The 12,539-nt window shown below is 57.4% G+C and overlaps 1 protein-coding gene across 1 annotated transcript; it reads right to left on the bottom strand.

Moving 5' to 3' along the window:
• Window positions 1-35: 35 nt before the first annotated feature.
• On the bottom strand, window positions 36-10,722 carry KCNC3 (potassium voltage-gated channel subfamily C member 3). Its single transcript, XM_017882030.1, is given in 8 exon segments — window positions 36-460; window positions 4,602-4,715; window positions 4,717-4,726; window positions 4,963-5,154; window positions 7,318-7,556; window positions 7,558-7,940; window positions 7,942-8,472; window positions 10,636-10,722. Coding segments are annotated over 7 exon segments (1,533 nt in total). The 3' UTR covers window positions 36-460; window positions 4,602-4,624.
• Between the last annotated feature and the right edge of the window lie 1,817 nt (window positions 10,723-12,539).

Genomic DNA, 12,539 nt, shown 5'->3' with positions numbered 1-12,539 from the left:
GGGCGGGGGCGCGGGGGGGGGGGGGGGGGGGGGTGGGGGGGAGGGAGGCTCCTCCAGAAGATTCTAAGGACGAGGGGGAGCGCTAGGAGCGGTGCTGGGGGGAGGGACATCTTTAAAAGGTCCAAGAAGGCTCTGGGCTTCTGACGGGTGCGGGAAGGCTCTCACGGGGGTCTCACAGCTAATGGGACTCAAGATCCAGCAGCAGTGTGTGTGGTTTCTACAAAGCCGGGGTCTGCCTGCAAGGTTCTGCGTCCCCGCAGGGAGTTCTGTGGCTTTTCCAGGCAATGCTAAGGGAGCTGTCTGGACAAAGGTGTCTTGATCATAGCAGAGAGGGCTTGGGGGTGGATTTGAAGCCCGGTGTCTTGGGGACACCCCCTCCCAGCCATTCCCAATTGCTAACCTGGGGGGAAGGGACAGGGGGGGACCGAGGGTCTCACGAGGTCTCAGGCGGTGACAAGAGCTGGGGACAGAAATACACAGAGTCACGGGGGTGGAGAGAGGATGGTCAGGGGAAACCCCCCAACACAGCCTCACTGTTGGGGGGACGGAGAAACGCCGCCGGGATCTCTTCCTCCTCTCTGGTGTTTTCCGGGGGAGGGGAGCAGTGAAATGGGGGGGCAGCTGAGACATCAAATATGAAAGGAGCTTCCGAGGTGGCTAGGGTAGGGGAGGGGGAAGGATGGGAGGAGGGAGAGTGCTGGGGAGGAGTGGGAGCCAGTGATCAGGTGAGGGCAGATGTAGGAGGGAGGAGCATGGTGGAGGACAAGCCTGGAGGGAAGGAGGGTCTTGGGAGGACTGTAGGGAACAATTAGGGAGGGAAGGAGCCTGGCGCAGTGGCTCACACCTGTAATCCCAGAATTTTGGGAGGCCAAAGCAGGCGGATCACTTGAGTCCAAGAGTTGGAGATCAACCTGGCCAACAAAACCCCGTTTCTACTAAAAACACAAAAATTAGCCAGGCGTGGTGGCAAGCACCTGTAATTCCAGCTACTCTGGAGCCTGAAGCAGGAGAATCACTTGAACCCAGGAAGCAGAGGCTGCAGTGAGCCAAGATTGCGCCACTGCACTCTAGCCTGGGCGACAGAGCGAGACCCCGTTTCAAAAAAAACAAAAAACAAAAAGGTTGTGAAGGAAAGGTTGTGGTGGGAGAGACTCTTGGGGGAAGGAGCATGGGGGACAATAGGTCAAAGGGGTCTTGTGGGAGGGAGGGTTGTGGGGCTGAAGGACAGCAAGGAAAAGGCTTTGAGAGGGCTGGAGGGGGAAGGATCCAGGGCACCAGGGATAGAGGCTTCAGCCAACCCCATCAGCTCCAGCCATGATTTGAGTTCAATGAATGGATTTTGGCATCATAGGCAAGAGAAGCAGGAACCTCCCCCACCCAGCCACCCCACCCCAATCCTCCCTCACCCATAGGCCCACACCCTCCCCACACCCCCTCCCCCTCAATCCCACAGGGGCCCCTCCAGACCTGGGGATGGGGAACAAAGGGAGGTAAAGGACTGGGAGTAGGTGCAAGCAGGGGGAGGAGTTAGATAGGAGCAGGGAGGGGATTCGGGGGGTAATGAGATGGAAATGGACAATGATGGGGGGTGGGGTTGCAAAAAGGAGAGGTGAGGGGGGATGGAACAAGAGGAGCCAGACAGTCCCCACTCTGGACTAGGAGTCTGGAAGCCTGGGGTCTCAGCCCTTGTGCTCTGTGGCCTGGGGTGGTGGGTTGGTCATGGCCTTCCCTGAACGTCTGTGAAACACAGGGGTTTAGGTGAGGCCCCCCAGGTTCCCCTACGGCATCTCCTTAGGCTGTGGACAGGGATTCTTTAGGATGTGTCTCTGCATTTCTAAAGAAGATTCCATAGACAGTTGTTGAATGAATGCGTGATGAATCACATACCTTCAGGTGGCTTCCCTTCGCATCTAAGATAAAGTCTCCTCAGCATGGCGGAAACCGTCCTGATCTTTCTCCCTGGACTCCAGCAGCCCTCTCCCCTTGGCCACTGGGATCAGCCTCACTGTGCTCCTTGCTGTCCCTTGAACAAGCAAAGCTCATCCTCCACCCCCTCCTGCGGGGAAGCTCAGGGTCTGCACTTGCTGTTCCTTCTGCCTGCCTGACCATTTTCAACCTCCAGGTTCTGTGTCATCTCCTCAAAAAGTCCTTTGCAGAACTCCTTTTCTTCCCCAGAGACAGGGTCTTACTTTGTACCCCCAGGCTGGAGCACCATGGCACAATCATGGCTGAATGCAGCCTCCCAGACTCCTGGGCTCTGACAATCCTCCCATCTCAGCCTCCCAAGTAGCTGGGTCTAAAGGCATGCACCACCACACCTAAGTTTTTTGTTTTTGAGGAAATGGTCTTGCTATGTTGCCCAGGCTGGGTTCAAGTTCCTGGGCTTAAACGATACTTCCACCTTGGCCTCCCAAAGTGCTGGGGTTATAGGCAGCAGCCACTGTGCCCAGCCACACCTCTTTAACTGAAGTGGCCAGAGTAATAGTCTTGTTCTTTTATCTTTATCTTAATTGCTTCTTTTCTTTTTTCTTTTTTCTTTTTTTTTTTTTTTTTTTGAGAGGGAGTCTCACTCTGTCTGTAGCCCAGGCTGGAGGGCAGTGGTGTGATCTTGGCTCACTGCAACCTCTGCCTCCCTGGTTCAAGTGATTCTCCTGCCTCAGCCTCCTGAGTAGCTCGGACTACAGGCGTGCACCACCATGCCCAGCTAAGTTTTGTATTTTTAGTAGAGACGATGAGGTTTCACCATGTTGGCCAGGCTGGTCTCGAACTCCCGACCTCAAGTGATCCACTCTCCTCGGCCTCCCAAAGTGCTGGGATTACAGACGTGAGCCACCCCACCCAGCCTTAATTGCTTATTTTCTGCTTCCTCCTATGAGGGGCTGGAAACTTTTCCTGTAAAAGGCCACATAGTAAATCTCTTGGGCATGGGGGCTGTATAGTCTCTGTCCCAATTATTCCACTCTGCTGTTGTAGCTTCACATGGTTGTGTTCCAATAAAGCTTTATTTACAAAAACAGATGGCTGAAAGATCAGGCACTCAGGCTGGAGTTAGTTTGCTGACCCCTTACAATCTAGAGATTGTAAACTGTGATGGCAGATTCATGCTTTGTTTAATCCCAAATCTGTAGTGCCTGCAACTGTGTTCTCAAGAATCAGTTGTGGCCATGGGTGGTGGCTCACACCTATAATCTTAGCCCTTTGGGAGGCCAAGGCAGGAGGATTGCTTGAGCCCAGGAGTTCAAGACCAACCTGGCCAACATAGCGAGACCCCATTGCTTGAATCCAGGAGGCGGAGGTTGCAGTGAGCCGAGATTGCACCATTGCACTCCAACCTGGGTGACAGAGCAAGACACGCTCAAAAAAAAAAAAAAGAATCAGTTGCTGAAACAGTGAATGGATTGAATACATGAATGAAAGGAGCCAGGAGTTGGCTCGAGTTGTTATGAGGATTAAATAATATATGTTAAATTCCTAGCGTGTGGTGATGCTAGGAACTTGGTGATGTTTGCTGAATGATTCCTCTACGAAATAGCACCACCCTCTATCCCCCTCACTTCTGCATGGCCGGCAGCCTCCAGCCTATCCTTTCTGATCCCTGACCCCTGACTCTCTGCCTCGTCCCTTCCTCTCCATCCTCACAGCCCTGGCCCCAGCTCAGGCTTCCACCTGTCACCTCAGCCTCCTCTCCAGCCTCCTGACTTCCAGCCTCCCACCTCCAGTCCGTCCTCGCAAGACCCCAGAGCTGCCCCTTCCAGCTCACCTGCCTCCTCCCCAGGCCCCTAGACAAGGCTGCAGCCTCTTAGCCTGGCGCCTGCCTCATCTCTACCTGAGAATCCTCCCTCCAGGGTCTAGTCTCCTAGGTTCTCTCCTGCAGTTCCCTCCAGCCATTCCTGTTGACGGGATTGCTTCCTCTGCACGTGGCCAGAACTCCTGCTCAACCTTAAGGCCCCATTGCAGATACCGAGTCTTCCCTGATGCCCGGCCCCACCCCCTGGGAGTTTCTAGTGTTCCTCTTACTGTCTGTGCTCCCTCCATTTTAGCACATATCGCCTCAAACCATGACTTTCTAGGTCTGTGTCTGCCTCCTGCTCCAAAGCGGGAGCTCCTGGGGGCATGGATTTTGTTCATGGTTGAACTCCCCATGCCTAGTACCTAGGACGCGTGGGTGCTGTCTAAGTGCTGGCCGAATTCACAGAGGCATGGATGGATGGCTAAGCCTTTCTCTCCCCATTCTCTACCCAGAAGTGTTCTGGGTATGCCCCCCACCCCCCCTTTCCCTGATTGAATTTAAAAAAAAAAAAAAAAAACCCTGGGGCCAAGGAGGGAGGCAGAGATGGTGATGGGGTGAGGAGGGGGTCAGTCGTGAGGGCAGGCGCAGTGTGGGAGGCAGGGTTGGGTTAGTTCGGGGGTTAGTGAGGAGCAGGGTGAGTCCTGGGTAGGTGGGTGTGGGGTCAGTGTCAGGAGCTGGGGGTTAACTGGGTGCAGCTGCTTGCAGTGAGGGGCCGGAGTCTCAGTCAGTGGGGGCCGCATGTTCTCAGAGGGGTTAGTCGGGCAGGAGTGGGGAGTCTGGGGTTGGGGAATCAGAGGGTGGGGTTACTTACCCCGGGGGGAGGGGGTTCATCCACTAGGGGGATATCCAGGCCGCGGCGTTGGCGTTGAGGTCGGCCAAGAAGCTTGGGGGGCCTGGCTTACGCCAGTCTTGAGGGGCAGAGGGGAGCACCAGTGGCTGGGGTGGGGAGAGGCCAGAGGGTTGGGGGGATGGACATGGAATAGACAGGTGAAGGGTCAGTGGTGAGGAAACTTGGGGCAGGGGGTATAGGGAAGATCTGGGATGGAGGCAGTTTGGGGTCAAGGGAAGGGGGAAGGGAAGTCCAGCGCCTCCTCCCCCATCCCCTTCTCCTCCCTCCCCTGGGCAGGGGAGAGAGAGGGAGGGTCCCAGGGGCCAGTGGGGGGACACCTCACCTTTTCGGATGGAGCCGTCAGGGGAAGGGGCATAGTCGGTGAGGAGGAAGCAGGCTCGATCCCGGCTGTAGCGGCCACGGCTTCCAGGAGTGATGGGGCTCTTGTCTTCCGGGGACATGGCGGGCTGGTCAATGGCTGGGCAGTCCTCGTGGGCAAGCGCAGCTGCTGCCGGATCCCCATTGGGGCGAGGATCTGCATGCCGAGGGGGTCAGACAGAAATAAAGGAGACTGTGAGGTGCGGTGGACACGTGGTGGGGCGAGATGTCTGCGCGGAGCAGATGCTGGGAGCGCCGGAGGATGTTTGGCACTGGAAGTGGAGATTCAAGGGCAGGGTGATGGGAAGGAGTGGCCAGGAGGGTGGCAGGGGGCACAGCTGGGAGAGGGTGTCAAGGGGGTGTGGCTGGGGGGTGATCATAGGGGAGGGTGTTGAGTGCTGGGAAGGGCAACTGCAGTTGGGAAGGGTGGTCTGGACAGGGAGCCGGACAGATTCTGGTGGTGCAGGGAGGTGTTGAGAGCTGGGGTGTGGTGGTGGTGCCAGGTGTGGGGTGCCAGGAAGGACAGGACTGGGGCGGGGTGCTGTTTAAAGATATGGTCTGGAGCTGGGCACGGTGACTCATGCCTATAATCCCAGCACTTTGTGAGGCTGAGGCGGAAGAATTGCTTGAGGCCATGAGTTTGAGACCAGCCCTGGCAACATAGGAAAACCCCATCTCTACAAACAATAGAAAAATTAGCTGGGTATAGTAGTACACGCCTATAGTCCCAGCTACTCTGGAGGCTGAGGCAGGAGGATCACTGGAAACTGGGAGGTCAGCCTGCCGTGAGCCATGATAGTTTCACTGCTTCAGCCTGGGTGATAGAGTGAGACCCTGTCTCCAAAAAAGATAAAAGATGCCAGGCGTGGTGGCATCATCTGTAATCCCGCACTTTGGGAGGCCGAGGTGGGTAGATCACTTAAGGTCAGGAGTTTGAGACCATCCTGGCCAACATGGTGAAACCCTGTCTCTATTAAAAATACAAAAATTAGCCAGGCACGGTGGCGGGCGCCTGTATTCCCAGTTACTCTGGAGGCTGAGTTAGGTGAATCACTTGAACCCGGGAGGCGGAGGTTGCAGTGAGCCACGATGTTGCCACTGCACTCCAGCCTGGGAGACAGAGTGAGACTTCGTCTTGGAAGAAGAAGAAGAAAAAAGAGATGGTTGTGGATGAAGCAAGCTTGGTGTTGGGGAGGTGAGGCAGTGCTGGGGGGTGGTTGGCTGGAGCGAACTTCAGGGGGCTTGGCTGGGGTAGGGGTAGGGGGTGGAGGGATGACTGGAGAGGATGTGGCAGGCTAGGAAGTGGCTGTTTAGGGAGCAGTGCTGGGCTCTGGGAAGGGCACCAAGGGGAAGGGCTGCGGAAGGTCAGAGATGGGAGGTGGGGCGTGGGGGTCCCCTAGGCTCTGACTCCAGCTATTTTTAATTGGTGTGAAACTGGGTCAGCAGCTGAGGGAGCAAGATGGGGGCCAGGTGGCCCAGCTCCCTTTCTTGACCTACTTAAGGCGGGGCGATGCAGCGGGAGCCGCCAGCCTCTCGTTCCTCCTAAACTCCCAAGCCACTGCCTGAGGCATAGACACCCCCTGGGGGAGGAACACACACAGAACCACAGGGAACTTTCTTCTCCCTCATCTCTCTTCCTCTGAGCAGCACCTCTCTGGATCGCTCTCCGGGACTCTCCCAGGCTGCCAGCAGCAAAGCCGACTGACCAGGCCCTGGTTTCCATTCTGCCCTGGGGGCTGTGCCCTGGCCTGACTCTGTTTTGAAGTCTGTCCGCCTCTTGAGCTCGCTGTCATTAGAACCCAAACTCTGCCACTGACCGCCCCCACCTCCGCCCAAAATCTACATCCCATCTCTTTCTCTGGTCTCCATGACAATCTCTCAGTTTCTGACTCTCCGTCTCAAACCATATCGGCTTCAGTTTCTCTTCCCTCAGGGCTGTCTCCCGGATGCTCAGATGCTGCCACCATCCCTGGGGTTCTGCTTTGGGTCTGCCTGTGGTTCATGTGAGACCCTCTCTCTGAGCCCCACTCTCCTCCGGGTCCCTCTCTCTGTACAGCAGAGAGTACACTCTGACACTGCCTCTGCCTCACCAGCCCCTCTGAATACCTTGCAAATCTATTTCTCCTCAAAACTCTTTCACACAAAACCTATGTCTCTGTGTGATTATCTGTGCCTCCTTGGCCTGAGCTCCTGCTGTTGGCTTTCTTCTCCCTCACCTCTTTGACGCCAACCACCCCAGGCTCTCTGAACCCCGGCAGCTATCTCCCCAGTCCTCCCGGGGTCTCCACCTGTGTCCCCGACCCCTGACACCCAGGCTCACCTGCCCGGTTGATCTCAATCACCTCCTCCTGAGCCAACGGGCAAGGCTCGCCGGGGGCCGGCAGAGGAGGCAGCCCCATGATCCCCAGCCCACCCGCTCCCCCCCTGAGCAGCCCGGGGTGCGTGTGGGGCCCCGCTGGGTAGGCCCCGGCCACAGTCACCCCCATGGAGGGTGGGGTGATAGGTGGCGGTGGGCTGATGCCCCTGCTGCCGTGGTGCGGGTGGGGCGGGGTGGCGGGGTGGGTCAGGCTTGCAGTAGTTGGGTGAGCCTGGTTGCGGGGGCCGGGGGATGTGTTTGTTCTTCTTCTTGGGCAGCTTCTGCTTGGCCATGGCCAGCGAATAGTACATGCCAAAGTTGTTGACAATGACGGGCACGGGCATGGCGATGGTCAGCACCCCCGCCAGGGCACACAGCGCCCCAACCAGCATCCCCGACCATGTCTTGGGGTACATGTCTCCATAGCCCAGGGTCGTCATGGTGACCACGGCCCACCAGAAGCCAATGGGGATGTTCTTGAAGTAGGTGTGGTTGGAGCCGAGGATGTCATCGGGGTCGGCGCCAATGCGCTCGGCGTAGTAAATCATGGTGGCGAAGATGAGCACCCCCAGGGCCAGGAAGATGATGAAGCAGCAGGAAACTCATTGGTGCTGGCGCGGAGCGTGTGTCCAGCGTGTGTCCCAGCACGCGCAGCCCTACGAAGTGCCGGGTCAGCTTGAAGATGCGCAGGATGCGGACGAAGCGGACCACCCGCAGGAAGCCCAGCACGTCTTTGGCGGCCTTGGAGCTGAGGCCCGAGAGGCCCACCTCGAGATAGAAGGGCAGGATGGCCACACAGTCAATGATGTTGAGGCTGCTTTTAAGAAACTCCACTTTGTCTGGGCAGAAGGTGATGCGCATGAGGAACTCGAAGGTGAACCAGACCACGCACACCCCCTCCACGTAGGTCAGGAAGGGCTCCGTCTCCACCTCCACGTTGGTGATGTTCTCTGGAGGCGCCCCGGGGATCGGGGAGGCCTGGGTCACCGTCTTGTTGCTGATATGGATGAAGCCCTCATGGGTTTCCAGGCAGAAGGTGGTGATGGAGATGAGGATGAAGAAGAGGGAGGCGAAGGCCACATACTGCAGGGCAGGGAGGGAGAGAGAGGAAGAGGTGACCTAGGCATCGGGTTGGCCATAACATCCAGAAGACCCTTCCAGTGACCCCTTCCCCAGCCTCCTGGGCCCAAACACTGGGCAAAATCCAGGTGTCTCAGCCCTGTGGCTCCATCACTTCCAGAATCCCATTCTCCCCTCTAAAGCTAGCAAAAGGGGAGAGAAAGGAACAGAGGCAGTTGGAGAAGAGCTGGCCCCAGCAGACGCAGCAGATGGGCAGCTTCTTTCCTTGGAAACATTTCTGGCCCCTTGCTGTTTCCTAGACCACCTCCCCCCACCCTCCTGTTCCCTGTGTCCTATTTCAAGGCTCCCCAGCAGGGTCCATGGATTCTGCTGTAGGACGGGAGCCACAGGGCCTAAGATCACACATCCTGTGTGTCTCGGAGGCTTTAGGGCTCAACTTGGAGCTGAGCAGAGGGGAAGGGGAAAAGGTGGGCAGGGAGGCAGAATCATGAGGTAGTTAAGAGTCAGAGAGCCTGGGTATGAATCTGGCTTTTAACCTGTCAAAACTGGGCATGGAAATTGAGCTTTCTGAACCAGAAGTTTGTAGTGGGATTGTTGTGAGGATTAAATTAGATAAGTGTACGAAGGACTTGGCTCCAAACACAGTGCTTGGAGCAGTGCCTGGAACACAGTAAGAAGACCTGAGCTGTTGTTAGGGTATGCAGGCAGCAGTTAGTTGGGGGGCAAGGTCAAGGCCTCACCCAGAGAGGACAGGGCAGGGGTGGTGCCACAGAGGGGAGCTGGGGGTCAGGGCCCTTAAGGGAGGAGGGGTTGAAGGGTTAAGCCTGCAAAAATGGAAGAAGAGATAAAAAAGGAGAGTCAGGCAGGGTTTAGGGCCCTGCAGAGGAAGGGAGAGTCATTGGCCTGGACATTGTGGAAGAAGGCAGAGCCAGGGCCAAAGAGAAGTTAGGGCATTTGCCAAAGGGGCAGAGAATGAGGGATGAAGGGTCCTGAGCCATTTCAAGATGGGGGATAACCAGAGTCCTGCCACATAGTGATGTGGGTTTTGATGAAGGCCTAGAAGAGGAGGGAGTGGGGTCAGGGTCTCGGAGAAGGAAAGCAATGGGCCAGGCCCCTAGAGATGTCATGGGCTTTATCAGATACGCAGAGGGGTGGGAGGGGAGAGGAGTGCATTGGAGAGGGAAGGAAGACAGGTGTTATAGTAAAGAGAGGGTTTTAATCCTGTGGGTAGTGGAGGAGGGAGGGCATGGGGAGTTTTGCTTCTAATCAGGGGCACAGAGCACGGGGAGGCCACTGCCGGACCACAGAGAGGACCTTGGACTTTGGGGTGGGCCAAAGGCCAGCACTCTCCCTCTGTGCACCCCACTTCCTCCACAGGGGTTGGGCTCTGGGCTTGACTTCACTGAGGTGCAGAGCTGAGAAGTAGGGGATGGAGAGTTTCAGGGCCACAGAGAGGACCCTGGACGTTGGGGTGGGCTGGGGGCCGGCGCAGATCCTCTCTGCACTCCCCCCACCCCCACCTTCGCTTCTCTGCAGTGGTTTAAGAGGCCAGAGGCCTCCGCAGAGCGCATGCCTGGTTCCCCCCCGCCCCCTCCGAGCCGGGCGCTCGGCGCTAGCTGCAGCACCGCAGTGGGGGCGGGCCGGCCGGGCCGGGGGGCGGGGCGCACGGCGGCCAGTACCGCGGACAGCTCCCCCGCCGCAGTGCGCAGCCGCAGCGGCTCGGGGCCATCTTAACCCCTTCCGGGCCGGAGCCTAGTAATCAACGCGCAGCCGCAGTGTTGCTGCTTTCCGGCGGGAGGCCGCGGGCCACGAGTCTAATTAACTCCTTCCCTTCTAGGGCACAGGGGAAGGTGGGCACCCGCCGCAGTGCGCAGCTGCAGAGGCTGGACAGCGTCGGGCTGGTTTAACCCCTTACTGCAGGGTGTGTCAAAAGCAGAAGGGGTAGGAGGGCATGGAGTCTGTAAAAAGGAAAGGAGTGATTACGAGGAAGGGGGCGGGGGCAGGGCGCTGTAGGGTCGGACCCTCCACTTTGCTTTGGCCTCAGCTCCCAACTCTCTCATGCCATCTCACTGGGAGGCTGGAAAGGGCTCGGCACACCGTGGACACCCAAAACACATTTGTGGAGTAAATGAGTATCTCCTGTAGCTGTCCCGAACACCTAGCCTGACCATCACAGAACTCTACCTTCATCCCGCCCCTCACCTCAGCACCCTTCAATGGGGTCACAGGAGAGAAGGGCGCCCCGGCAGGCCATGGGGGAAGGAGCCGCTCAGTGTCTTGAGGGGGCATCTAGGGCCATGTCCCTTCCGCACCTCCTCTTCCCCACTTCCCCCCATCCAACCCCAAATCTCGCCAACTCAGCGCTTTCTGGGGACCAAACTTTATGCGGTGGCTCCAGGCGCCCCCCCCACTCCCCCGGCGCGAATGCGGCACTGCGGCTCCGCGTCCTTCCAGGCTCAGGACGCGGCACGGTGGGGGGAGGGGGTCAAGACCTGCTCCTTTGGGTGTTTGGGTCCCCAGGAGCCCCAGAGGGGGTCCTGGGATCGCTCTTATTTCCCCCATTTCCAATTGCTCCCATTTTGCACTGCCCCCCTTTTCCACCACATTCTCCCTCTGGGGTCGCCCGGACAGGGAGGAAGTTAGTAGGAGGAAGAGGTTCAGGAGAGAACCCAGGGGGAGGGTAGTCATTTAGCCTAGGAAGTATATGAATGCTTGAGGAAAGTTTTCTGGGAGCGATGGAGACAGCTTTAGGGAAAATCTGTAATTTGGAGAGAGAGAAGGCTCTTTGGTTCAGTTCGATGAAGGGGGACAGACTGAGGGGCTAGGTTCTGGGTTTTGCACAGGTGGGGTTCCAGAAAGGAAGAGGGCAGGTGGAAGGAATCCGAGGGCAAGGTAGAAATAATTGTAAGCTATTTTGAGATGAAAGTTTCAGGGCTGATGACTTGAGGGGCGTCCCAGGGTTTTAGGTTAGAAAAAGTTCTAGAGCAGCAGGGAAAGTCACTTAGACTAGGAAAGGGGCCGTGGGGGCTTTGGATAGGGGGAGTCCCAGGGACAGAGAGTGTACTGTGCGGTTAAAATGATGGAGGGGAGAAGCTGCGAGGATCTATGGAGGAGGAAGAACAATCCTGGAGGACATGTGAGGGTTCTGGAGAGGAAAGGCATATGATGGGGGCATGGGATGCTTCTGGAGACACTGAGGAGGAGTGTGAAAGTCTTGGGGGAAGTCTGGAGCTTTATGGAGAAAGTCCTTGGGATGGGAGTTGGCGTGGAGGTTGAAGAGTGTTGAACACAGAGTGAACACAGAGGGGGCCGGGAGGTTCCAGCGGAGAAGATGCCCCAAGACTCAGTATTGCAGTGAGGGGAAGGTGAAAATGTCCAGGCAAGAACAAGTGGAGGTTCAGAGGAGTCCGGAAGGCTGTGAGATTGGGGTGGGAGAGTTTTCTGAGACTTTGAGAGCAGAAGATACCGCAGGAAGTGGGTGGAAAAAATAATCAGGAGATTCAAACTTGGAGAGAGGTCTTCTGGGAGAGGGGCCACGCGGTCAATCAGGGAGGTGCCGGGAGAGACTGAGAGTTGAAGAGGGGGCCCCAGAGAGTCGGGGAGGGGGGGGAAGTGGGGAACAGTATTCACAGGGCTTAGGAGAATTTGAGGGCTGAGAAGGGATGTCTTCTAAGGGCTTGGGGAAGGTCCAAGAAACCGAGGGCTGGACGGTGACCAAGAGTAGTGAGAAGAGATTTGCAGGGGCCCAGGAGATGTGAGGGTTGGGGAGGGTCTCAGAGGAGCCCAGGAAAGGTAGGGACCGGGTTGTTCAGAGAAGCACGGGAGATTCACGGTCTGGAGGAAGTGTCTAAGGGTCTAGGCTGGTCTTGGCGGTGGGGCGGCGGGAGGGGCTTTGGAGGGGTCTGGAAGAGCCTGAGGGTTGGAGATCTGTTTGTGGAGGATCTGGGGGATGGCTGCGAGAGGGGGGTGTGTTCGGAGGAGCCCAGGAGACTCGACTGAGGAAGAGGCTTCCAGGAGGCTGAGAAGCCTAGAGAGACCCGGAGGGGTGGAGCCGGGGCGCTCCTGGGAGACTGGGGGCGCCTAGAGAGGCGGGGGTGGGATAGATG

The sequence above is a fragment of the Rhinopithecus bieti genome, unplaced genomic scaffold (assembly GCF_001698545.2).
Source record: "Rhinopithecus bieti isolate Rb0 unplaced genomic scaffold, ASM169854v2 scaffold_12070, whole genome shotgun sequence".
Taxonomy (NCBI): Eukaryota; Metazoa; Chordata; class Mammalia; order Primates; family Cercopithecidae; genus Rhinopithecus; species Rhinopithecus bieti.
This window is presented reverse-complemented; position numbering and strand designations above follow the sequence as displayed.